Consider the following 26,505-nt stretch of genomic DNA (forward strand, 5'->3'; position numbering starts at 1 on the left):
CTACGTTAGTGCATCACTTCGCCAGGCTCCCCACTCACAACACTTTCAAAGATCAAATAAACTCGCACAACAGGAGTATACCTTTCATACGGGCATGTCCTATGTTGAGCGACAAGTAGGGGAACTTGGCAGAAAAAAACAAAATGGAAAGTAACATCAGTCTGGAGTACAAATAAAAAAGTAACCTGGAGATTTAATGAAATTACAATCAAGGCAAACTCCTGTTACTTTTTTAAGCACCACTTTATTGTCAGCTGTTCAGCAAACAATATCATTGATTACGATGACTGTCGATGTTAACTCTGTCATCAGACAGTAAGACATTTCCTCTCGGAGTTGAGACCTCCATTCCACTTTAAAAATGTTTTAATGCTACATTGAAAGTAGTTTGACTTCTGTCCTCCGTTTAAAAACATCATCATAATGCCAGTTTAAGGCTCTTGGAAATGTTTAGAATAAATAAATGACAATCTCACTGGGGTAAAAGAGGAGATAAATAAAACCGACCAGTCAGGGGCCAGAGATGGAAGGCACATGTCAAGAAGGATTTCAGGCGAGGAGCTTCTGTACATTCTGCCCCAGTGACAAACGCGTGCATCTTGGCGAGATGTTTAGGTAAGCCCGTTCCAGAGCTCAACACACTGACCAATGCTGATGGAGCTTCAGGGGTAAGGGGAGTTCTCCTGGAAGGTAGTGGACTTGAGAGCGAAACCGACCCTCATCTGGCAGAGGAATGGCCCAGTTCACTCTCTAATGGACCTTCTCTTCCGACCTTCCTCACAAGTCTCAGTTCTCCTGTGGATGTCATGACTGCCCTAAAGATCACAGCTGCGTTGAGTGTTCGGGTGATCATGCTGCCAGGTAGCAGGAGCAAATTCTGAGCACGATCTCTCAACAATGTTGCAGTGCTCTGACCAATGGTTAAGAAAGAGAATGTTCCAGAATGATGCGAGACCATCACTGAGTGACACAACACCGGTTTTGGAGAGGAAGTAGTACACATCCAGAGTAGAGGACCCACTCCCATTCCCTACTTGGCTTGCACGATTCCTGCAGAACCATCTACCTACAGATACTTGTTTCATGACTAGCGATGATCCCCATCTGCAATTCTGTGCTGTCGCCACAAGGGCGGGTTGCCTCGATGATGTAGCACGGAGGCATCAATCCACGGCAACCTCTGGTAGCAGGTCGGGAGGTTGTATACACAGCCTGCCCCAGACAGACAGTAAATCAAGAGTTTTTTTTTTTCAGGACCTCACGAAGGACCCTGTTGGGCCGGGCTTGGTTGGGCCTTTTGAGTGAAATGTGTGTGCGTGTGTGTTTCTGAGTGTGATGTGTGTGTGTGTGTGTATATATATGTGTGTGTGTCTGTGTGTATGTGCTTGTCTGATGGGAGTCTGGTGGGATGGCGTCTGCTGCTTGAACTCCAGCACCAGCCAACCCCCTCTCCTCCTCCCATGCAGCTCGACTCTGTGTAAGGCCCACAACCACGCCGGACCTGCCCCGGACCTGCCCCAGACTCCACTGCTGCAGCAGCCTCTACCGCTATGTGCACGCCGCCGCACTGGAATGCGGTGGAGATGGACCAGGCCCCGCAGGTTTATGGAGGGGGCTTAGGACCGTACGTGTGCACGTGGACACTGGCTGAGTGGCTAAGTGGGGCCTGTTGATTCCCAGACTGCAGCTGAGGGATCAGGAGCAGATCTGCTCCGCTGTCTGCTGCTAGCTAGGTTTCGGCTTCCTCCCATATCTACTGTGAAAATGGTAGCCGAGGAGGTAAGAAGTATGCCAGTGCGTCATTGATGTTGTGCTTTTAGCATTTCGGTGCTTTTTGAACATAAAAAGAGGTTGTTTGAGAAAGTAGGGTGAAATACGATTCATGGCTCTAGGATGAATTCTTTTACCTTTTTCCTTCACGCAAAACTTTTCACAAAGTAGAGGACTGGCTTGGTGTGTGTTTACAAGACGGCAAACAGACTAGCAAAACAGAGGACAGAAGTCAAAATACTGTGTGTGTGTGTGTGTGTGTGTGTGTGTGTTTTTGAAGAGATGCTTGGCCCTTTTCAGCAGGTCTCATGTTGTCTAGTATGTATTGCATTTCCTTATGGCATTTTTCAGTGGAGTGTTTATGTAGGTGTGTGTGTGTCCTTCAGAGTGTATGAGTCTGTGTGTGTGGGGAGCTTGCGAACAGCGTCAGATCCGCGTCAGCATGAAACCTTCAATCTTGTCTGCGAAGAACCCCAGGGGTGCGAAGAGAGTGCTGAAGAACTGCAGAAGAGAAGAGAAAAGAAGAGAAGAGAGAAACAAAACATATCTTAGTGACTACATGGGGTAAAGAACAGCAGGTTCTGATCTTCAGCTTCTTCAAACAGCATCATGACACAGGCCATGAACTTTAGTGTTAACCTACATCGCTCGAGCAGTCTAAACAATGAGCTTTCCATGCAAACCCGCACCACACACACGCACATACACACAAAGACCAGATGAAAGAGTGTAAGTGGCAGGTGCACAGGACAAAAGATTGGGAGATGGTTGAAAACATACTGTACAGCGACGCAGATGACACTGCCAGATAAAGCCCCTCACACAACAGAGAGAGAGAGAGAGAGAGAGACTGGGAAAAACAGAGAGGAATATTTCTTAAGAGGCACTTCTCGCGTCCATGCACACTGTTCTTGTGAACGGTCCCAGCTTGCATCACCACCACTCTCCTGGGGTCAACCGCTGAGCGTTTCCTTTCCAAAACAAACAGCAGTCAGTGAGGAGTGTGTGTGTGTGCATGTGTGTGTGTGTGTGTGTGTGTGTGTGTGTGTGTGTGTGCGTGTGTGAGTGGTGGGGTGAGGGGGTGGTTGAAGGCTTTGGCCGCTCCCCAACTCAGCCACTTCAATTTGGCGCGTTACCATGCATCTGAAAAATGTTTAAACTCCCATCGTTCAAACGCCACCATAAACAAAACTTTAATGTGTTTATGAAGCAATACATTTCACGGCCCAAGCAGATGTTTATGACAGGACGGGACAGGACGCAGGGACGAGACAGCGGCGAGCCCAACTGGACTACGTGGAGGAAGTTGGGAGGAGGAAAAGAATGGAGAGTGAGAGAGAGAGTGAGAAGAGAGAGAGAGCGAGAGAAAAGAGAGCAAAGCAGAAGAGAGGCAGGGTGTGGGGGGGGGGTTGCAGAGGTCCGAGGCGAGAGAAAGTGTCATCCATTTCCACAGAGCAGAAAGGCAGCGCAGATAGTGGCAAAGTAAATAGGAGTGCTCATATGACGGATGAGGCCGATAGGGAGATAAGGAGAGAGAGAGAGGCTGACTGGGCGCTAGAGCACTGGCGGCGTGTCCTCACTTCACTCTCTCACAGACTCCACGCAGCGCCACCGAGCTCCAAACAAGGCCCTGCAGCACCACAGAACAGAGGGAGGGACAGGAAGGACAGAAGACTGGAGGAAGGGGGAGGGGGGCTATGGGAGATGGAGAATGGTAGGAGATGACAGGAGAGTAGAGGAGAGGAGAAAAGGGGAGATAAGAGGAGAGCAGCGATGAAGGGTGGGAGAGGAAAGAAAGGATGGAGTGGTGAGAAGCTCAGAAGAGAGGCGAGGAGCGGAGAGGAGAGCAGTGGAGAGGAGACAAGAGGAGGGAATAGAGGAGAGGAGTGGAGTGGAATGGAGAGGAGAGAAGTTCAGTGGAGATGAGAGGAGTGGAGGAGAGAAGAGGAGGCAAGAGGAGAGGAGGAGTGGAGTAGAGAGGAGACGAGAGGAGTGGAGTGGAGAGGAGAGAAGTGAAGTTCAGTGCAGAGGAGAGGAGTGGAGAGGATGGGATAGGAACAGAGTGCTGTAGTGAGAACAGAAGATGAGTAAAGAGGGCAGGAGAGGAAGAGAGAAGGGAAAAGGAGAGAAGTAAAGAGGGGAGGAGAGGAAGAGGGGAGGAGAGAAGAGGGGAGGAGAGGAGGAGAGAAGGGAAAAGGGGAGAAGTAAAGAGGGGAGGAGAGGAAGAGGGGAGGAGAGAAGAGGGGAGGAGAGGAAGAGAGAAGGGAAAAGGGGAGGAGAGGAAGAGAGAAGGGAAGAGGAGAGAAGAGAGAAGGGAAGAGGAGAGAAGAGAGAAGGGAAGAGGAGAGAAGGGAAGAGGGGAGGAGAGGAAGAGAGAAGGGAAGAGGGGAGGAGAGGAAGAGAGAAGGGAAAAGGGGAGGAGAGGAAGAGAGAAGGGAAGAGGGGAGGAGAGGAAGAGAGAAGGGAAGAGGGGAGGAGAGGAAGAGAGAAGGGAAGGGAAGAGGAGTGAAGACCACACCAAAGCGTGACAAAGCCAGAGGACCAGCAGAAAGACAGGATGAGTAAACATACCAACTAATAGTGTTACAAGTGAACACAAAGATGGGTGTGAAGCTCAGTAATTCACACACAGTTCAGCCACTAGAGATGTGGACTTGGTCTTGGCCAAATCTGATGGTCGCCACTTCAAACTTCAACAAGCATCGTTTCATTTTTCATTTAAAATCCGAGGGCTGGAATGTGAAACCCAAACAAACAAAAATCTGTGCCACTGTGTCAAATGGCACCGGACCAACAGGTGGCTCCCTTCCCCTTTGGTCTGCACTCCGAACTCCACAGTCTTCAGAGAGGACTCCTCCACACAGACCCACAAATCACAACATACTGTACCAACAACACCACACAAGAAAAGAGCCACAAGTGACCCTGGCTATTACAAGACAAATTGAAATTGAAATGGTTGTTATGGGTCAGACCGGCCAAGAGTCGGCCCACTGTAGTGTTTGGAGTTGCTCTGGACTTCTTGTGGGTATCGAGATGACAATATTAGGAATTACACAAATATACTATTACACGCACATCCTTCTCTTTGTTATTGAATGAGGCTTAAAGTGCAGAGAGCAGCACTAAAGTTTTAGTGGGGGAATAACTCAACTGTGGTCTGAGTTCGTGCGATTTCAATGTTCCAAAAACCACAGACACACACTGAAACATCTCACAAAGTCCTGCTGCGCTAATCCCCTCTCGCGACCTGTGTGTGGGCGTATGGGTGTGTGTGTGTGTTTAAGGTTCAGAGTGAGAAAAAAGGGGAGCGATGTTGGGCTTAGGTGAGGAGTTGTTCAAGAAGGTGAGTAGGGGGACGCTCTGTGGGTTAACTGTGTGTGAGAGAGAGTGTGTATGTGTGGAGGGTGTGCAGAGTTAGGGGATCCAGATGACAGGACAGTCTCTGTGTAAGTGTGTGTGTGTGTGTGTGTGTGTGTGGATGAGGGGCCAGGGTTTACTGGCTCAGACGTGAGGCAGTGGCACTTGGCTCTGTTTTAGCTCAGGCTCCAATTGGGGCCCAAATAACAATCACATTACACACACCACCCACGTACATACATACACCCAAACACCCACCCACACAATTTCTTAATTATTCTACACTTTCCCTTAAATCCTCACACACACCCACACATGCATGCAGGAATGCACAGGCCCGTACACACACACACTTAATCTCATCCAAGTCCTTCTCTTCTTTGAGCTAAAACTAGTCACCCCTGTATGCCACTTACCTGCATCCCTACATCCTACAACGTGCAAATGCCCTGTTTACGACGTTGCCAAGACACTTGTAAAAGAGACAGCTAATAAACGCTGGGGTAATAAATGCACACACACACACACACACACACACACACACACACACACACACACACACACACACACTTTCAGGTCAGTCAAGACAAAAGACAGATCTGTGAAGGCTCCATCAATGGCCACTCATAACTCCCCCCCTCACCATTAGTGCTGACCTCAAAAGCAACGTTAATCCCATGGCTCGAGCATTAAAACGAAATCAAACACAACTCTGCTTCATGTCATTTCTATTATGCCAACAACTGACATGGCCTCAAGGCCTGGAGTCCCTGGAGGGTTTGTGCACGAAAAGCTCATAGGTGCTATGCACAATTTCACAATTTACTTCTTCTGTGTTTACTTTGCCCATGCTATTATGGGATGCATTTGTTAAGGTTCAGGCTAGAGCTAGGGTTAATAGAGGCAAAAACGATCACAAGATGAGTGCTTTCGAGTGTGTTATGCCGTCCTGCTTTTTTGCGATCAGTGTTGAAGGAGGTGTGTAAACAGGACTGATGTGTCAGTCAGATGGATCTAGGGCTCTGGCTGGCCAGCCCTCTCCACCAGCCTGCGGGGCCAGTAAAAAGACAATTTACTGACTCAGGCCAGATGGGTGCCAGCATCCTGACATGCTCCGAGTGCCAGCGGGCAAACCAGAGAGAGAGAGACACAGAGAGAGAGAGAGAGAGAGAGACAGAGAGACAGAGAGAGAGGTAGAGAAAAAGAGTGTGAGAGAGAGAGGAGAGAGGGATAGGGACTGATAGGGAGAGAGAGAAAAAGAGAGAGAGAAAGAGAAAGTCTGGGTTCCACTGCCCCTCCACACCTACAAACAGTGTCTGATCTTTGACTTATGAGACTGCTATAGCTTCTGTTTCTGTCTTCTCTCTTTCTCTCTCCTTATCACTCCCTATACCGCTCTCTCTCTTTTTCTCTACTTATAGAGCTTATTATTTATACTTATACGGATACTTACGGCTTTGGCAAAGACCCCCATGAGCTCTGGGAAGTGGTGTGTGAGCATGGCCAGCATGGCGGTGAAGGAGCAGAGTCCCGCTGTGAAGAGGATGAAGAAAGGAAGCTCCTTCTTAGGGTACACCGACACCTCATGGAACGCTGGAGACACAGAGAGAGGGATGGAGAGAAGGGAGGAGGAGGGGAAGAGAGAGAGAGAGAGATGGAGAGGAGGAGGGAAAGAGAGGGAGTGAGAGAAGGAGAGGGAGAGGAGAGAAGGAGAGTGACAGAAGAGATGGGGGGGTGTGGAGGAAGCAAGAGAGAGAGGAAGAGAGGAGGAGGCAGAAGATGGAGAGAGAGAGGGAAAAAAGAGGGAGATAGAGAGTGAGAAGAAGGTAGGGAAAGAGGAAGAAAGAGGGAAGGAAGGAGAGGGAAAGAGAAGGAGAGAGAGAGAGAGGAATAGGGAAGATACACATAGATGGAGATGCATGGAGAGTGGAGGAGAGTGTGAGAGATGGGAGATGAAGATAGAGAGAGAGGGGGAGAGGATGGAAAAAGTGGGAGAGAAGGAGGAAAGGAAAGAGGGAGAGAGGGACAGAGGAAGGGTATTATAAGGAGAGAGGGAGAGAAAGAAGATGGGGAGTGTGTGATTGTGTTTATGTTTGTGTTTGTGTGTGGAGGAAAGATACATGGGTTAAGGAGAGGGTGAGAGGAAGACCAGGAGATGTGAAAGGAGAGGAACCAAGTGCAAGAAAGAGAGATAGGGAGAGGGGGGGGGGACAAGAGAGGGGAGAGAACGAGAGAGCTTGATATCATGATTCCATACTTTATTATTTTCTCACAGTCAAAAACCATTTTAAGTGAAGCCACACACGCCAATGTCAAAACCAGATGTGCGTAAATGCCGACATAATGGGAAAAATAGTGCCGTTTAAGCTCCTCCTGTCTGTCTGCACACAGAACTAGGCATGTCAGAGTCACATGGACTGGACTTCCACATGCATACAGCAGTGGTCAGCACAGTAGTCCACTATTATCTTGAATTTCCCCTTGGGGATCAATAGTGTGTGTGTGTGTGTGTGTGTGTATCTATCTATCTATCTATCTATCTATCTATCTATCTATCTATCTATCTATCTATTAAATATGACAAATCCATAAATCACTACTGCTAAGGCCTTGTCTCCATTACACTTACATAGAGCCTTACATAGAGAGATGCTTAAGCCATTGGGGTCTACAGTACAAGAGCTTGAGGTACAATATAATGACAATGTACAGTAAACCGGTTTGGGTGCAACCTCTGTTGCATTATGTGGACTTAAATACAGGATACACAGGTAATATACACATGAAAAGGATATTTCTTTTTTCAGAGGTTTTTCTTGTGCGTGTTGTCTGTGTTTTGAGAGGGGTTGGAGTGGACGGAGAGGACTTACAGGGCAGCAGCTCCCGGTCTGCTGTCTCTGTGCAGCCTGGGTACGGGTAGAATAGGTGGCCCTTCTCTAGAGGGTACGGAATGATCCGGAAGGCTAAGACAGAGAGAGAGAGAGAGAGAGAGAGAGAGAGAGAGAGAGAGAGAGAGAGAGATGGAAAGAAAGAAAGTTATACAAGGTGAGTGTCATCAACAGAACATACTTACATTACAGGCAGACTTTCAGCTATGCCTAGCATGGAAGATGTTTTCTACTGGCTGAAATGGTCCTATGTGTGTGCTATATGACATGATGGATTTACTACTAGCTACAACTACCATTAGCATACTTAAAGAAGCACTACGCAACAATTTTAGCAAAAATGACCTTAATTATGCAGGTTGAAAGTCGTTCTGATGGTTCTACAACATATTCTGGGTTGTTTGGTGGGTGCTTCGTCTCCCCCTATCGCTTCTCGAATATACAAAATATAAAACGAATATACAACTTTCTGGATCCGGTCCGGGTAAATCCGGATGTGACTAAGCGGAAGTATCCAATTGCACCTCGAAAATGTAGTCAGATTGTAGTTTCGAGTAAACATAGGGCGAGCTTTTGAGGAATGGCATCAAGTGAGAGACTCTGAAGACTGCAAAACGGACGCCGACATGGCTTTGTTGCTGTTGAAATTGTAAGTAGCCTACCCTTGGGTGAATTTCGTCTTTGTAATGTGGTTTGATAGTCTCTTGAACAATGTGTTTGCTCGACCGTTTTATTGTGAGCCCTGTATGTGTTTAGCTTGGTTTCTTGATGGCTAGCTCGCTAGCTAGTGGGGGTTTAGTGTAGCAGTCACTTGCTACTGAAGTTGCAGGGGGAGCTGTGTAGTGAAAAATGCGAGCCCAAATGCGGCGAAAACCCAGAAACAGCGAAGGAATAATCAGACCTACATAGTGCTTCTTTAATTTCAAATATTCAGATTGATCCTGGCTACATATACTTCTGTCTGCCAGGGGTCAAGAAAAGAAAGCCAAACTAATATTTAATGTTCTATGGACATAGCAGAAATTTTGCAATAGTTCTAGAACGGGAAGAACATTTAGTGTTTTCTCTCTCAGCAGGATGGTAGTTGTCAGTTTGACAAGACGGATAGTGTTCTCCATGGGTCTGAAGATCTGGCAGTAGGTGTGTTTGGCAGTAGGGTTTAACCAAGTTCACAGTGAGAGAACTCCAGCACCAGAAGACTGAAAACCAAACTATACGAGGCTCGATGAAGGGCCTGTTCCCATTGCTTTCTACTGTGCATTCACTGCAGCTGCTTTGGCTAGCCGAGAGAGGTCAGACCCACTGAACATACCCAAAGAGCTCTTGTTTAGAGCCCTATTTGGAAGGGATTAGATTTACATGGAGATGTGGGGTAAAGTAATTATTACCAGGAGTTTTAGTCCCATCCGAATGTAACATATCAGTAATTACTACAGACAATGTCAGTAGAAATCACGACAACTTTTACCTTCTGTAAAACGGTCCAGAAACAATACCTCAGGTAATATTAATTCTGTGCAAATACGACCCTCTACAAAAAAGATATTCTGTCATATCCTGTTTAAACACAGTTTTCCACGTTCTTTTGAGCATGGAGGCACTTGAAGAAGCACTCGGTAATAGATAATGCAAGGCAACCAAAGGGTGATGATTTTGTCTGTGAAGGTAAAGTAAAGGCTACTGTACCAATATAATCAACAGGAGGGTGAATTTGTGTGATATTTTTTCAGCTGTAGCCTGTAAAATACCCGAGTCTCACCACAAACATTTCATTGTAGCCTACAGTTGTCCTTGACATATTGAGCATATGACAAATAAACTTGAACTTAACACTGAACTAAACATTACTCAGGCTATGTTGCATGTATGAATGCGATATCAGGAAGCAACGTAGCACACACATGGCGACAGGGAGGTGACTGTAGTGTGTACTGTAAATCGAGTTACCCCTCCCACTTCTGGTAGAATACAGAGGATTCTTAAATCCGGTATTTTGCACTTTGAGTCCCTTTTCTGGTTTGTTTTGGATGAACTAGAGTGGTGGACACCGAAATTTTTACGATTGGTCCTGTCTCGACTTTTCTGACTCATTTTGAATCGCCTTTGACTACTCAGAGTGGCTGCCAACAGGCATGCTCAAACATGTCCTAAAACAACCCTTAACGTTCGTTTTCAAAACTGTGCAACTCACGGAGTGTATAGTGGTGTTCGTTGATTATTAAAATCAAATATATCGACGCAATATATGATTGCCAGCCGTCTTATTTGCTATTGTGGAACTATTTTTTCAGACACCTCACAACCGCGTATAAACTTCCGCTCAATATTTGAACCTGAAGCATAGACGGTGGCGCAGTAATATCAACGTGCAATGAGTCTTCCAACAGAAATCAATGGGATTTTACAAAATGCCAAATAAAAACACGACAGAAACTGTGTTTCGCTACGCTACTTGTTTTGGAACATCAACAAACACCACTAACCATTCGGTGTGTTGCACAGTTTTGAAAACGAACGTTAAGGGTTGTTTTAGGACATGTTTGAGTATGCCTGTTGGCAGCCACTCCGAGTAGTCAAAGGCGATTCAAAACGAGTCAGAAAAGTCGAGACAGGACCAATCATCAAAGTTTCAGTGTCCATCACTCTAGTTCATCCAAAACAAACCAGAAAAGGGACTCAAAGTGCTAAATACCGGAATTTTCCTTTAATTCTTAATCCCTTAAAATTACTATACCCCACGCCTCCATGTAAAACTAACCCCATCCGAATAGGGCTTAAGTGTGGATGCTGGGACACACGTGCGGCAAATAAGCGGACTTCCTCTTCCTGTTCCGTGTGTGTGCGCACGACAGGCTAAGTGATTGATAGCTGTGTGACTGACAGCTGTGAGCTCCACTGTGATTAGTTGTGGACCTGTACTACATACCCTGTGTGCGCATGATTGGCAGGGGTGTGATTAATAGGCTGAGGTGTGGTATGTATGGCCCTGCGTGTTCCTTATTGGTGGTCGTGTGTTATTGGCAGCCGTGTGTGTGTGTGTGTGTGTGCGTGTATATGAGACTGACAGGAGCATGCAGTGCTGTGTTAGGCTGCGGCCCAGTATGGTACATATTGCCCACCCAAGTGCAGTGCAGCAGGTTTAAGGCTCCCTCTGCCCTCTTCTGTGTGTGTGTGTGTGTGTGTGTGTTTGTGTGTGTGTGTGTGTGTGAGAGATAAAGATTGGCAGTGGTGCAGTACGTACTGCCCTCCCAGGTGCAGTGCAGCAGGTTTAAGGCTCCCTCTGCCCTCTTCCAGTGCTGCAGGTGAAAGAAGGCGTAGGCCACAGCCTCGCTGTCGCCCCGCTTCAGGATGTGCTCCGGAGGCAGGATCAGACTCTTCATCTCTAATAAATACTACAGAGAGAGGGGGTGGGGTGGGAAAGAAAGAGCCAGAGAGAAGGGGCGAAGGTGGGGGCGGGGGTGGGGGTTGAAGAGAGAGGAGAAAAAAGGCTCAGTTACGTAAAACAGTCCTTTCAAAGGGAGGCCATGGTCAGGATTGGGGTCGGGGTCAATGTGGCTGTCCTGGCCTGAAGGATAACACACACATACACACACACACACACACAATGTATGCGTTTCATCTAGGTTGAGGGACCAGAGCAGAGGAATCCCAGGCGTCCCTGGACAAGGCGAGACGAGACTAGTCAGGCAGCGTGAGTGTGTGTGTGTGTGTGTATAGGTATGTGTATCTGTGTGTGGGTGCATGTGTATGTGATGTTTCTGTGTGTGTATAGGTAGGTGTGTGTGTGTGTGTGTGTGTGTGTGTGTGTGTGTGTGTGTGTGTGTGTGTGTGTGTGTGTGTGTGTGTGTGTGTGTAGTGGTGTATGGGGTGGGCGTTCAGATGGGTGTGTGGGGGTGGCGCGTTTGGAAGGTTACCCTGCAGCTAATCCTGGCTAATCCTCCCCTCAGTGAAGGGCTCAGGGCCCAGAGGCCCAGCCAGGGATGACCCCAGGGCCCCCGGCGAGGGGGCGCGGGACATGCCCCACGGGGATCACTAGCGCTCCCATTCTCTCCATCGCCATATCCTGTTCTTTCTTTCTCTAGCTAACTATCTATCTCTGTCTCTCTCCATCTCCCTCCATCTCTCTTTCTCTCTCCATCTCCCTCCATCTCTCTTTCTCTCTCCATCTCTTTGTGTCCTTCCTTTCTCACTTAGTATCGCTCCTTTTAATATTCCCTTCCTCCGACTCTCCTTGCCATAGATTCATCAGCCATGCGCTTATCTCTCCGTGTCCGACTACCGTTCCCTATCTGTTTACGTCCTTAACCATGTTTTCTATCATGCTTCTCTCCAGTTCTCTTACTTTTGACTTTCCTCATTCTAGCATGTTCTTCACATGGGTAAGTTGAAATCTCTTGCCTTTATACACTTCTTCCATTTCCCCTATTAAGTCTGATTTTTTTTTTATCTCTTCTCAATGTTTTGCGACTATTTGTGGATACAGGGGGCAGGATGTAGGACAGGCAGACAGACAGGCAAGCCCTCTGAGGATGGATTGTTTGGGGTGGCTCCCCAGGGATGGCCCACAATCAACCTGAAATCAGAACAGATGTGCCACCCCACCACCCCGCAACCTAGGTGCCAACATAAAGAACATAGAACATGTAAGCAGGATCCATGGAGTTACAGTTACAGGAGTCTCTTCTGCACACACACACACACAGCAAAATAAAGCAAAATGTTACATTCAGGCCGTACATAACACTATTGGCATAATCATAACCAGCTGTATGAGGTAGTTATAAAGCACCTGGAATGTTTTTCAATGATATGTCTGAAACTCAATATGAGATTTTCTACTCATTTCTACGGCCGTGATGAAGCCTTTGGAGGGTGGTGCTAAGACTGAAGGTTCACAGAAAATGAAATCCCGCACTGTGTAACAGTAGGAAGCACTCAGGTTTTTGTAACTAATCTCACATTAAAAAAATAATTATACAATAGCATAAGGTTCTGTTATTTATTGTTTACTTGATTTGGTTATCGTGATGAACGAAGAGCTTTAATGTATAATTTTTTAGTATTCGCAAATCTAATCGGCAAAGAGATTATTAAGTAACGTCTAACGGAAACACTGGTGTGTCTGACTGTATGGATGAGCTGGTGATTAATGCTGGTATCTGACTGGCAGCTGTCCTCGCTGGTATCCCTTGGCATGAGAGCCTCGCACCTCACCACCCCTGTCTCCCCCGACCACGCACCCCTTTGATGGGGGGTCGTGTTTCACGCAGCCCTGTCCTCTTTTATCTTGGGGGACACTCATAAGCCCAGGCAGCACTTCTAAGCCTCCCATCTGGCTTTTATATTCAGCCTTTAACTGTGTGTGTGTGTGTGTGTGTGTGTGTTTGGATTTGGACAACTACCAAAGTATGGCGACCCGCAAGACTGGAGGGTACAGGTGTCCCCGTCACCCTTGTACACGCGGGTGACACTGGCCCTGCCATGTTCATTTGAGCCACGTCTTTAACGCTTGTATCAGAATAAACAAACACACCACATTAAAAATAAACAAACAATGCAAACGAAAGAAACAGCCAAACCAATCTCACTGAAGTTGGGACTCATTCATCAAGATCCCCCCCCCAAATACTCTTTTCAGTCTTCAGGTTTGCCCCCCCCCCCCCCCCCATTAGGAAAAGCCAGTGGGAATACCGAGGGGTGAAGGGCAGTCTGGGGGGGGGGGGGGGTCAGGTGGCCAGACGAGGGTCCAGGGCACTTCCTCCCTGTCTGCAGAGGCCAGTGCAAAGACAGCAGAGTTCCGACGTCAGAGAGGCAGAGGAAATGGGGCTGTTTGTTAAGAGCCACACTGCTGCTTCCTAGCACAACCATTTCCTACAGTAGCACAACGGGTGGAACATAGTGTTAAAATAGCCAAGACATCTGCTTGGGGGGATACTTTTTGGCCCCCATCTAAGACGTAAGCGGGCAGTTGTAGCTGAAGAAATAAGACAATGTGTGAAGAGGTGTTGGGAAAGGGTCCCTCAATCGCCATGGACATCCTGTGCTTCGGTTCACCTAGTGCATGCAAATGACTGTCTATCCACCCCTACCATGATAAAAAAACTCTACAGACAGAATAAAAACAGCCTCTCCTCAAAAGCAGTACCCTCCCATAATATGGTTTGTGAACTGGTGCCTGCCACACAGGTGTCCCTGAGGAGCTCCAGGGTGGCTCCAGAGAGGCAGGTTCTCCCCAGTGAGCAGCCCAGCATGGATGAGGCGGAGTGGGACAGACAGGGCTAGCAAGAGGTCTCGGGTGGATGGGTGCACAAGCTCATGTGATGTACTGGGACGCTGTCTTTACTTAATCCTCTACTCATAAACACACACACACACACACACACACACACACACACACACACACAGTGCTCTCAGCTGTGATGGAGTGCTTGCTTTTTATCCCATATACACACACACGCGCACGTGCACCCACCCACACAGAAAAACTGGCCAAGACTCTTTAGTGCAATTGTAAACTACCCCCCCCCCCACACACACACACACACACGCAGACTCTAGACAGCTCTGTGGTGCAACTATCAATGGTAACAAACAAACACCCCTCACACACACAAACATACAGAAACCTCTTGGAATGCAAAACACAGTATTAATAATATTCACAATACTAGCACTGGCCAGAGCTCTGTCTCTGTCTCTCGCTCTGTCTCTCTCTCTCTCTCTCTCTCACTCACACACACACCCTGACTCCCTGAGCGCTGCTGTGTATCGATGTGTGTCAGACTCTACGCTCCCAGCAGGCTTATAAATCTCTTGTTCATCACAGGCCTGTTGTCTGGAGGTGCTAGGGGCTGTCCAGGTCACACCGCCTCAGCAGCACTGTCCAGCACAGCCTGGGAGGGGGAGAATATGTGTGTGTGTTGGGGGGAATATATGTTGTAGTGTATTTTAAAATGTATGCAGTTTGTGTGTAATTTTTGTGTATTTTAAAATGTATGCATAAATTAGTATGTAGGTTTGTGTGTGTGTGTGTGTGTGTGTGTGTGTGTGTGTGTGTGTGTGTGTGTGTGTGTGTGTGTGTGTGTATGTCTATGACCATACATATGTGCATGGATGCATCAATGTGTGTGTGTGTGTGTGTGTGTGTGTGTGTGTGTGTGTGTGTGTGTGGTGTTCTCTTTGACTGAGCCACAGCCTTGCGGGGAAGCCCACCCACCGCACAGGGACTCGCCACAGCCCAGTGAACAACCGGTATCCGCTCAGCTCTGTAGGCACAACATAGACGGCGCTGGTGCCATAGCTTCACATAAAAGCACACTGACAACATACACAAACCATCCAGCACCCAGGGCACTGACTGCGGACAGACACACACACACACACACACACACACACACAGATACACACACTCACAGAAACAGGCACACACACACACACACACACACACACACACACACACACACACACACACATTGATACACACATTCACAGAAACAGGCACATACGCACACAAGCAGACACATGCACAAAAATACACAAAGACACACCACCAAACATACACACACACACACCACCAAACAAATACACACACAGACACAAACAAAGTTAAAGGATTCACACACTTAGTTTCTTTTCTTGAGAGAGAGCGAGTGTGTGTTTGTGTGAAAGTGTGAGTGTAATTGAGAGAGAGAGAGAGAGAGAGAGAGAGAGAGAGAGAGAGAGAGAGAGAGAATGCCATTGCGTTCAAGTCAGAGGAGTGTGAGGTCAGTGAACTAAAGGACTCTCACTGTAGGATGGAGAACTCTGACGCCGTGGAGCCCAAGTCACCATGATGGACAGAGCATGTTAGCCCACACAGGTTTACACAGAAGTGAGCGCAGTCACTACCTTACATGTGTCTGTGTGTCTATCTGTATCTGTGTGTGTGTATGGTCATTACATGTCAGTCTGAATGCACATTTATGAACCAGTTATTTTACTCTGTGCGATCCAATCTAAGTCAAAGTCCATTGAAGAGTATGATCTGTGGAAATTAAACTAAAATGACAAACGCCCACGTGACCTCATTACACTTAAAGCACCCATGAAAGAGAAATGTTTCAAAAAGAGAGGAATTTAAGTATGGCTTAATATATGTTTTTTTTTTTAAGGGAAATTCTTTGGACTTATGGAAGGTCCCATCACTAATGCTGTCGGGAGCCATTCTGTACAACAGCTGTGATCTTCCAAGTGTTTCATTTTCAAAGTGCAGCTGCCCAGGGAAAAACCACGTGAAAGAGCAGCACTTCAATGGGACGGGACAAGAAAGGTGGGAGGAAAAAATGAAGAAAGAGAAAGAAAGAATGAATGAGAGAAAAGAAAAGGGAGAGAATGAGAGACAGAGGGCCACCCTTCCTTGGAACCTAAGCTTTGGGGCATCATGGTTTTGAAAGTAGAGGTGTTTCATGACAGAAGATTGTCCAAAAAAAAGTAGACTTTGTAGTTGGTTTGAATGAGTGTGTGTGTGTGTGTGTGCGTGTGTGTGTGTGTGTGTGTGTGTGTATGTACATGTGAGTATGTCTGTCTCTATGTAGGGATGTGTGCCTGGTGTTGGTGGTGTCTCTGTATATGTGAGTCTGTGTGTGTGTGTGTACATTTCTGTCTCTATGTGTATATGCGAGTCTGTATGTCTGTGTGTGTGTGTGTAGGTCTGGGAAACAGGGTAGGCTGTGACTGATGAACCCTGGAACCCCTATGTGAGGTGGGGATTTTCAAGTTGGAGGTCCTCTCTCTGTGTTTAGGGTAAACAACCCCCCCCCCCCCCAAAAAAAGAGAACTCCTCTAAAGAGAGAGAGAAAGGGGGGGGGGGGGGGGGGGTTGAATTACAGACACCACCCTACAGTAAGAGTATGTGCTTTTACATCCAGCCACTAACACCTCCAGTCCAACACCCTCAAGAGCTTGGGAATAAAAAGCCTTTCCTTGTGGCCCACTGATTTACTGACTTTGGCACGTTTACGTGTGTGTAGGGTGGATTTAAGGTGCCATTAGCCTGCTGTACCCGCTCACCTCTGCCGTGGCCGTGTAGAGTTCAAAGACCCTCAGGCGGAGATGGGCGAGGTGGGACCGCCAAGGCATGGTGGTCTTTGTAAAATAATCTCTGACTGTTTGTGTGGGACCGCTCACGCAAGACACAACATACAACCCCGAGGGAGAAACACTTCAGTGATGTGTGTGTGTGTGTGTGTGTTGGGCGGGGGGGGGGGGGGGGGGGGGGGTGTTGTGTTTTGTGTGTCTGTGTGTGTGTGTGTCTGTAATGTGAGTGATGTGTGTGATAAGTGTGTGTGTGTGTGTGTCATGAGAGCAGACTGCCCCAGGTCAGTTCTGTAAATCCCTACAACTATGGATGTTACAGCTTCAATGAGCAGGGCAGGTTCTTATTTGCAGGAACCGCAACCTATTACCTTATGGGTCTTGCTTGTGAAATCACATCAAAAACTCTTTATAAATTGCGCTGAATTGCTGTGTTAGTCCCATCAAACCCTGACACACGCAGAGAGCATCCAGTTCAATGTAAAGAGTCCATTTCTCTCTTTCTTGCTCCATATAGCAAGCCTCTCATCCATGCAGTTCCTACTGTTTCCATAATGAAGAAAGCTTATTCCCATCCCAGTACTGAGCTACTGTGCTGCCACCATCAATCATCATTCAAGAGGCCTCAAGCATTTTTTTGTGAATGCACTGATGGTGGTTGGTTGCACTGAAAGAGCAACTGACAGGGATTGCTCTAGCCAGATCTCAGCCAGACATGGGCCAGAACAGGGCCACAGAGAGCTTCTGTCAGGAGCTGCTGCCACTGACAGTGACTAAGTGTGTGGAAGGATCTCGTTCAACGCAAGGCAACAGCAGCACCTGCTGGCCAACAGAGTCTGCTGAGGTCTGACACAGTCAGAGTGAGCGAGTGAGTCAGTGAGTGAGTCAGTGAGGTGAGTCAGTGAGGTGAGTGAGTGAGAGAGAGAGTGAGTGACGGGCATAGACTTTGGATCATCCTGTCACATACATCACATGGTGGGTAGTAAAGTGATGTGGATGTGGATGTGAGGGAAGGGAAATTGAATATGTCAGAGGGTATGGGACAGGAAATCTCTGTATAACTCTGTGTATGGAGTGTGTGTGTGTGTGTGTGTGTGCATACCTTTGGTACATGTGGGTTAAACTCCATAACTCTGTGTATGGAGTGTGTGTGTGTGTGTGCATACCTTTGGTACATGTGGGTTAAACTCCATAACTCTGTGTATGGAGTGTGTGTGTGTGTGTGTGTGTGTGTGCATACTTTTGGTACATGTGTGTTAAACTCCATAACTCTGTGTATGGAGTGTGTGTGTGTGTGTGTGTGTGTGTGTGTGCATACTTTTGGTACATGTGTGTTAAACTCCATAACTCTGTGTATGGAGTGTGTGTGTGTGTGTGCGTGTGTGTGTGTGTGCATACCTTTGGTACGTGTGGGTTAAATTCCACCGCTCTGTGTATGGCCTCTACTGCGTTCATCTCTGCTGTGCTGAGACCTCGCCTTGAGGCTGCCTCAGGAGAGAACCTGGCAGAAGGAAATACAAACTCTTTTAACACACACACACACTCACACACACACACACACACACACACACACACACACACACACACACACACACACACACACACACACACACACACACACACACACACACACACACACACACACACACACACACACACACACACCCCAAACACCACACACATTTACATACACACAAGTGTGTACTAATGATGTTCTAAGATCGCCAAAGCAAGTAATACACTATTTTAAGTATATATTTGTATGTGTTTGCCTTTATGTTGAAAGTGACAGGAAGCAAGTGGGAGAGAGAGAAAGATGGGGTGACACTGGGAAACAACCATGGGTCCCCATGGGCACTTGTGGTATACGCTGCCACTTGTGCCACATGGGCACTTGGACCTGAATGTGGTGTACGCTGCCACTTGTGCCACATGGGCACTTGGACCTGAATGTGGTGTACGCTGCCACTTGTGCCACATGGGCACTTGGACCTTAATGTGGTATACACTGCCACTTGTGCCACAATGTTACCCAAACTTGTAGTATTGTCTGTAGAGCCGTGAGTGAGCACGTACTTATCTGATACTGCCCGTGCTTTGAGCAATGCTGACGTGTAGCATATCGTTGCTGACTTTGGCAAACTGATGTCTGAAAATGGAGAAAACAGCTCATTTTATTCACCAATCATCTAGTAAAAAAAAAAACCTTTAACATACAGAAGTTAGCTATAATATTATACTGTACTGTACACTATAATACATTTTAACAGTCTTATTTAAACTGAATATTTTTTGTAATGCTGCTAAAGGTCAGTATAGAGGTCAGTGTAAGCGCATTCAGTGTATTTGGTTTGAAACCAAATACAGGAAAGACAGAAAGGGAACAGAAGTGACTCACCATCATATTTGGCCAGTACTGCTTGCACGTCAGCGTATGCTTGGAGTTCCAGCAGCGCTTCTAGAAGATTCTCGTGGATATTTAACATCCCCAATAACGGGAACTCTTTCATTAGCTGTGGCAAAGACAAAAAGTGTGGGGGAGGGGGGGTCGTCATTAAGGACAACCATTTCCTGTTGCAGGCAGCCACCGTCTGACTAAACCCAGTCGCCCAGGCAAACATTTATTTCATTTGAGGAAACCCGACACACTGGGTGGTTTCTGACTGAGTGTTCCACTGAAGCGGCAGGTAAACATTGTGTGAGAGGGAGCGTGTGGGTGAGGTGGGGGGGGTGGTGGTGGTGTGTGCGTGGCGACGCAGTGCCGTGTGGCTGTACTCACGTCTCTCATCATTTTGACGGCCTCTTTGATGCGGCCCAGCTTGCGGGCGCACATGGCGAGCCGCCGCTTGATGTACACCAGCAGGTTGGTGTCTCTGCCAGCTACGGCAGCGCAAAGACAGGAAGAGAGATAACACATACACATCAGTGACAAACACACACAGTAACTACATACACTTACACCTCATAGCAACACACACACACACACACACACACACACACACACACACACACACACACACACACACACACACACACACACACACACACACACACACACAGTCTCAACATCAGAGAAATTAACCATAAAGGCTATGGCATTAGCGCCAGTGCTCCTCCTGTCCTCAGCATGTGTCACACAAGCATCACATAACAAGTCATGAAGCAGTTCAAATAAAGCCTGTTTCATCTAGAGGCTTGGGACAGTTTTGTTTAGCCTGGCCTTAATCAAGTGGGTATAATATTTAATAGAACCATTTCCCAAATACACTGTTAATGCTGTGGGGTGCAATGTGAATTTAAGTTATTTCTTGAATTACCGGAACATCACAGAACATTGGTGCATGTGTGTGTGTAACATTGGTGCGTGTGCGTGTGTGTGTGTGTGTGTGTGTGTGTGTGTGTGTGTGTATTTGGTCATTTCCATTTTACTGTCTGTGCATCACTTTTTATCTAAAACATTCTGTACCTTGATGTGTGAGTGTGTATATGTGCAAGTGTGTCTCTCTTCCGTGTGCAGTTGTTTCTGTAGTAGTTTGTGTGTGTGTGTGTGTGTGTGTGTGTGTGTGTGTGTGTGTGACTGTTAACAGCTATGTGTGTGCATGTGTCTTCCTTACCTCTCACCACTCTTACAGTAGGGCTGCACGATTGGGGAAAATATCGTATTGCGATTTTTCTGACATTACGACATTACGATACATTACGTAATGACATTACGAAAAATATGATTTTTGAATGTGAATGATCTGATTCAGTTCAATATTCCAAATGTCTCTTTAAAGCCGCAGTTGGCAAGTTTGACAGATTGAGGGGACTTAGCCAAAATTTTGAATGTTTACAACTCTCATGCCCCTCCCCCACTACCACCGAGCACCTCTCATCGAGTTTGTGCTCGTCAGTGCGCACCAGACTGTGATTGACAGTCAGATCTCACACAGCCCTGCTCTGATTGGACCAGAAGAACCGAGAGCTGTGGATTTTTGCAAAACAAAAAACAGGCTCTAGATGGAGGTAGAAGTGCAGGTTTTTTTCTAAAACCGGCTGATTTATGTTGTTCTGTCGGAGCATAGCGTTGGTTTCAGTGAATATGATCAAAAAAATCTTGCCAACTGCAGCTTTAATTTGTGCCACCCCACACGGCCAGTGCACAAGAAGCACAGCACCCCCGATGGACTGTAAAGCTTTCCAATCAGAATTTCTGTGCCCCTCAAGCATTACTCACACCCACCAACTAAAAGAGGCACAGTGAAGGAGGATGAACATAAAATTCAGAAATGTGACAAAATGAACTGTGCATGCGTTGGTTCATATTCCGACTAAAATTGCGATAATTATGCAGCCCTATCTTACAGTCTTATCTGAAAAGACATTCTGCCTGTGGATGTGTGTGTGTGTGTGTGTGTGTGTGGGTGTGTGTGTGTGTGCGTGGGTGTGTGTGTGTGTGTGTGTGGGTATTATTACATTAGGCTTGTATGTTTAGGCCTTAAAGCAAGGAAAATGTCTGTGTCTAAAGTTACAAGAAACTTTCAAGGGAGGGAAAGTGAAAACCAGCGCCCCAAGTGGTTGCGTTCCTATCGAAGAGCAGCTCCAATGTCAAGTCCCATAGACCTATTTTTAAAAAAATATTGTGAAGCCAAATCAGCAATGTTATCCACCAAAAATATTTGTCAGTGTCTATACAGTAATAATCTGTGAAAATGTCAGACCCTATTTTGCCTTATTTTAAAAAATCGAAATTGCTCCTTTTGTTTCATAAACGAACTACAAAAGAAGTCATGTGACTTTACCCTTCAACGTTACTCACGGTAGCATTGTTTGTTTATTAGCCTGGTTAGCATTGACACTTAACACTTACTGCCAGCTCTTCATGTGAGTAGAAGCACAACACCAGTTATCCAGACATAAAGGTTATCACCACACAGTTAACATCACGTTCCGTTATTACAAAAATATGTTAAGCCAGTTAAGCAAATTGCCGTATTGATCAGTTAGAGATTAAGCGCCCAAACCTGTGACATCACATGCAACTGTAGTTTGTTATCACCATGTTACGACAAAAACTCAAAACAATTCAACTGATCCTAAAAATAAGGTATGGCCACTTGAAGCAATAGAGGTGACCCCAGTGCCTAACATATGGAAGGCATTAAATTAAGATCCCAATGTGCACTGAGATATATTTTTTCTAAAAAACAAAAAATCCCATCCCCTCTGCTAAACTCTAGGAACGCAACCACTAGATGGCGATGAGATTACTTTCCCTCCCTATTATACTCCCTATTATATATATAATCATCTATTTTCAAGTCTTAAACGATCTGGCCCACGCCTGAATTTAAGCACAGTGCCTAAGAACTTTAAGCCCTGCTAGGTTGTGTTTGTATACACATGCATCTCTGTACAAGAGGTGTTTGTGCATGTTTGCCATGACTCAGGGTAGTGTGTATGTGCATGTGCTTCTCACCACTCAACTGCTTATTTGAAGGGACCCTCATCCTGGACGCTAGTACGAGTGTGTGTTCCTGTCCCTCTCACGACTCTCAAGTGCTAATTTGAAGAGGCACTTCTCCTGTATCATAGTGAGTGTACACATATGTGTGTTTGTGCACGTGTGTGTGTGTGTGTTTGGCCTGCTCTGTGTGAGTGTCACTGAGTGTATGTGTTCTTTGTGAATGCATGTGTACTTTGTGCATTAGTGTGTGTGTGTGTGTCCCCCTCACCACTCTTGAGTGCCTGTTTGAAGAGTCGCTCTGCCTCCGTAATTGTGGTGGCCTCCTCCTCTGCAAGAAGCACATAAGCTGCCGCACACCTGTCAATCAAACAAAGACACAGAAAAACTGTCAGATGTCTGGCAATCAACCAAAGAATAAAACAGATATGCGTGAGACAAAAAGAGAGCTGCACAGAGTGTGTCAGAGGCTTGTTAATCAAGTGTCGGAAAAGGAAAGAGCCTGTGTTGTCAATCAAGACCACCATCCACATCCAAGGAATCAATCAAACACAAGAGACAGATAGAGAGTCAGATAATTGTCTATCAAATAAAATAAAAAATCCTGGCGAGGGACTATCAATCACACTAGATAAAAATAGAGATGTGAGTCTCAGACTTTCAATCAAATACGAATAGCACACAGGAATAACTCAGGCAGGCAGGCAGCCAGAGAGACAGATAGGCAGACAAACAGTCTGTCAGGCAGGCAGACACACAGACAAAGAAACAGATAGACAGACAACTCACTCTGGGTTGAGCTCGATGGCCTGGTAGGCGGCTCGTATGCGGGCCTGTGGGTTTCTCTCCCTCCAGGCTTTCTGCATCACTGTGGGGACAGGAGGAAACAGCATCCACATCACCACTACTGTACAGCACACCACAACGGCAGCAAGCACAACAACATGCCTGACTGAGGTTTGGCAAAGGGTTTCAAGTTGGCAAAAGCAGCTCAGCTTTTCAGAAAAAAGGGGCATACAACTTTCCTCACAAAATGACTGGCATGAACCATGTCTAAAATACATCATGTTAAACCTAGCCAAATTACAGATAGGTGTACTACTCTTTCTCTATATGTTTAGCATTTTTCTGCTAACACATTTTCCCTGTCTTCCACCATCTTTAAGCCTCTGGCATCTTTCAATTAGGTGTGTAAAAATGTCAGGACTGGCCAATAGGCCAATGCTATAGCCTACAATAACACTTTTCATCTGTTGTAATAAATGCATAAGAGACAGTTTCATACTCACAACATATTTATAATCATTGCTATGGGGCAAAGTCCTCTTTGAACTGACCTGCGTCCTCTGGTCTAAGCTGTTGCGTGTCTACGCTGAAAAAGGTCTGATGGTCCTGCGCAGACAGGTTCATGTCATAGTACGTCAGCGGCTCTTTACCGGTCACCCAGGTGTACCTGGAATACCATACAAATATACATTACAGCAGGTGAGTCATGTCTTGTGGCTGAATCGGTCAGTTAATCAATCAATCAATCAATCAATCAATGTTTCACCTGTTGTACTCTGCTCCCCTGAATAGGTTAAGTGGATTCCTCCACACTTTGCACTCTACAAAGGGAAAAAGATTAGTGTATTTTAGTGATGTGCAGAAGAGCAACTGATGACAAGCACTCACCTTGCATGAATTTGCAGTGAATCATTACAGTATAAGTACAGCACATTAGAAAACAAGGACTACAACATGAACTACAAACAAGACACAAGGTTATGTTTAGGCAGTATTGGAAACATTAGACCATGAATGTGTAGCATTGTGAAGGCAACTGATTTAGTGAGACAGTGTTGTCGGAGTCATATTTGAAACTGGTATTATCATTAGACTTCTACCTGACACGCTAGGTCGGGGTTCAGCATCTCCATTGACAGAGGAGAAGAGGCCTCCTGAAGAGCTGCTGTTCTCCACTCCCCCCAGTAGAGGGCGCAGGTGGCTCACAGACACCTGCTCAATGAAGGATGTGCCATACTTCCTAAAGTACCACCACTCAAAGATCTGTCCAGAGGAGAGAGAGCACATAGACACTGTGAGACATAAAATGAACTAAAATGTATTATTCACTATCAAATGAGCCATGTAGACTACACAAAGGCGAAATTGCACTCCCTTAATAGCTAATTGCTTCTTCACATTTGCTTGCAAAATCCTCAGATTACAACAATGCAATCAATGCATGGTGCTTTTGTACCTTGCTGAAGCTACTATACTTTTTTTTATTATAATGACATGCTCAAGTGCGTGTTTAACATGTAGGCCTACCATCAGCCATAATTAAATTGTCAATGTCAGAGTTCTGCTATAGAGGTTAAAGCAGGGTGTCAAACATAAGGCCCGGGGGCCAGATCAGGCCCGCCAGCAGGTTTCATATACGGCCCCCCAGATGTTCTGGGTAGGAAGGGGAAATTAGAAAAAAAAGATAGTCAATATGTAATAAGCAATATCTCGATGATACATTGATTAAACCTAGAACTACAAACCATCCTCAGGAAGGAAGAGGCTGAAAGAACTGACATGGAAGTAGGTTATTTGAAGAGGGAAATAGCGTTATATATGACAGTACATGATTTGTATTTGTTTGCTTATAAGTGGGTATGGTAAAGGAGTATATTAAACAATATTCATACCCATGTAGAAAAATGATAATGACCATGACGGCTCTCACGAGGTCCCATTCCAACAAATCTGGCCCACTACCTAATATGAGTTTGACACCCCTGGGCTAAAGTAAAGTTGAATACAGTTACAGTACCACACATCTTTGACCATTTCCATCTTTCACACACCAAGATCATTACCCCGCCCCCCACTCACCAGAATAAGGCCAGAGATGAGTGAAGATGTTCCAGTGAGTGCTACATAGAACTTGGGCGTCAGGGTGTTCAAAAATACTGAAGCTGCAAAAATACATGAATAAGCCACCGAGCCCAAATTAATCACAACACTCTTGTATTTGACACAGGACGCTTTTGCACAGCATATCACTGGAATGGATATGATAATGAACAATAATAGATCCAACTGTCACATTTCTGTCATACAATGAAAGAGTAATACAGTGGCTGTATCTAAAGAGGCTAGCCTGGACTTGTTCTAAGAAGCTAAATTGGACATGCGTATATTACTTTGAATTACACTGAGTATAACTGTGTCTTCAAACGTCTACACAATGCATGCGGTGATGTCATGTTGACACGGGAGATTTAATGGTCTATCAATGGTAAGATTGGCTAGTAACAGTCACAGCACATAACGTCTTTCTACGAGACAACATCACAGAGTTCTTTGCAACCAAGTCTGTTGCATTGAACCGCACTACTAGCTGCAAGTAATCTTTCATATACTTGTTACAAGCAAGTTGTCAAAGAATACTGGAGGCTTCATTGGTCCCATTTATGTACCCATTAGCCGACTAGCTAGCTAATGGCTAGCTGTAAATACTCCTCACAATTTACCTGCCGTGACCGTTTCCTGCAGTTTCAGAGGACTTCGTAGCACGTATATCATAGTTAGAACCATGGCAAACCATACGGCACATACGTAGGTCCATGACCAAGAGAGCCATGATTTTAATTTCTCTGTAAATCCCAGTGACTGGGGATTACTGCTATTGGTGTCCGCCATTTTCACCCGTTGGTTATAAACACAAGAATGTTGGGATACTGGAGGTTTGTGTTCTTTGCGTCGGTGACGTCGCTTGTCTCCACACGGTGGCGCAATAAAAATACTTTAGCCCGAGCTTTTGGTCATGTTTACTTTCAGGGTAAGAAAGGTATACTATACCGGAAATAAAGGCCCGTGCAGACAATTAATAAATATCAGTTCATGTCATAATTACAGTTCTACATTTCCGACTGACCTTATTAAGAATGTAGCCTATATATTTCAACAACTACGCCTACATCAAATTGCAAATAG

General features: G+C 46.0%; 1 protein-coding gene across 3 annotated transcripts; it reads right to left on the bottom strand.

Moving 5' to 3' along the window:
- Window positions 1–224: 224 nt before the first annotated feature.
- Window positions 225–26,229, bottom strand: st7l (suppression of tumorigenicity 7 like). 3 transcript variants are annotated; one of them, XM_042089155.1, is made up of 16 exons: window positions 25,402–25,474; window positions 25,215–25,309; window positions 24,850–24,975; window positions 24,423–24,585; window positions 24,089–24,143; window positions 23,874–23,989; window positions 23,326–23,404; window positions 22,808–22,896; window positions 19,870–19,970; window positions 19,489–19,603; window positions 19,167–19,239; window positions 18,489–18,591; window positions 11,260–11,410; window positions 8,001–8,093; window positions 6,584–6,723; window positions 225–2,271 (listed from the first exon to the last, which is right to left on the bottom strand). In XM_042089155.1, the coding sequence occupies exons 3-16, from the start codon at window positions 24,850–24,852 to the stop codon at window positions 2,197–2,199; spliced, it is 1,356 nt and encodes a 451-aa protein (XP_041945089.1). In that variant the 5' UTR covers window positions 24,853–24,975; window positions 25,215–25,309; window positions 25,402–25,474; the 3' UTR covers window positions 225–2,196. The 3 variants fall into 3 exon arrangements, with proteins under 3 accessions (XP_041945089.1, XP_041945087.1, XP_041945088.1); XM_042089153.1 differs by lacking the exons at window positions 24,850–24,975; window positions 25,215–25,309 and adding an exon at window positions 26,043–26,229 and having other exon boundaries at window positions 25,402–25,484; XM_042089154.1 differs by having other exon boundaries at window positions 24,850–25,309.
- Window positions 26,230–26,505: the final 276 nt, after the last annotated feature.

The sequence above is a fragment of the Alosa sapidissima genome, chromosome 4 (assembly GCF_018492685.1).
Source record: "Alosa sapidissima isolate fAloSap1 chromosome 4, fAloSap1.pri, whole genome shotgun sequence".
Lineage (NCBI taxonomy): Eukaryota > Metazoa > Chordata > Actinopteri > Clupeiformes > Clupeidae > Alosa > Alosa sapidissima.

Excerpts from the sequence above, each read along its gene's own strand:
- st7l (XM_042089153.1), bottom strand. The coding sequence starts at position 26,211 with ATGGCGGACACCAATAGCAGTAATCCCCAGTCACTGGGATTTACAGAG. Across the intron at positions 11,411-18,488 it reads TTAACCCACACGTACCAAAG|TATTTATTAGAGATGAAGAG; the intron begins GTATGCACACAC and ends CTCTCTCTGTAG. Across the intron at positions 2,272-6,583 it reads TGGGGGTCTTTGCCAAAGCC|TTCTTCAGCACTCTCTTCGC; the intron begins GTAAGTATCCGT and ends TCTCTTCTGCAG.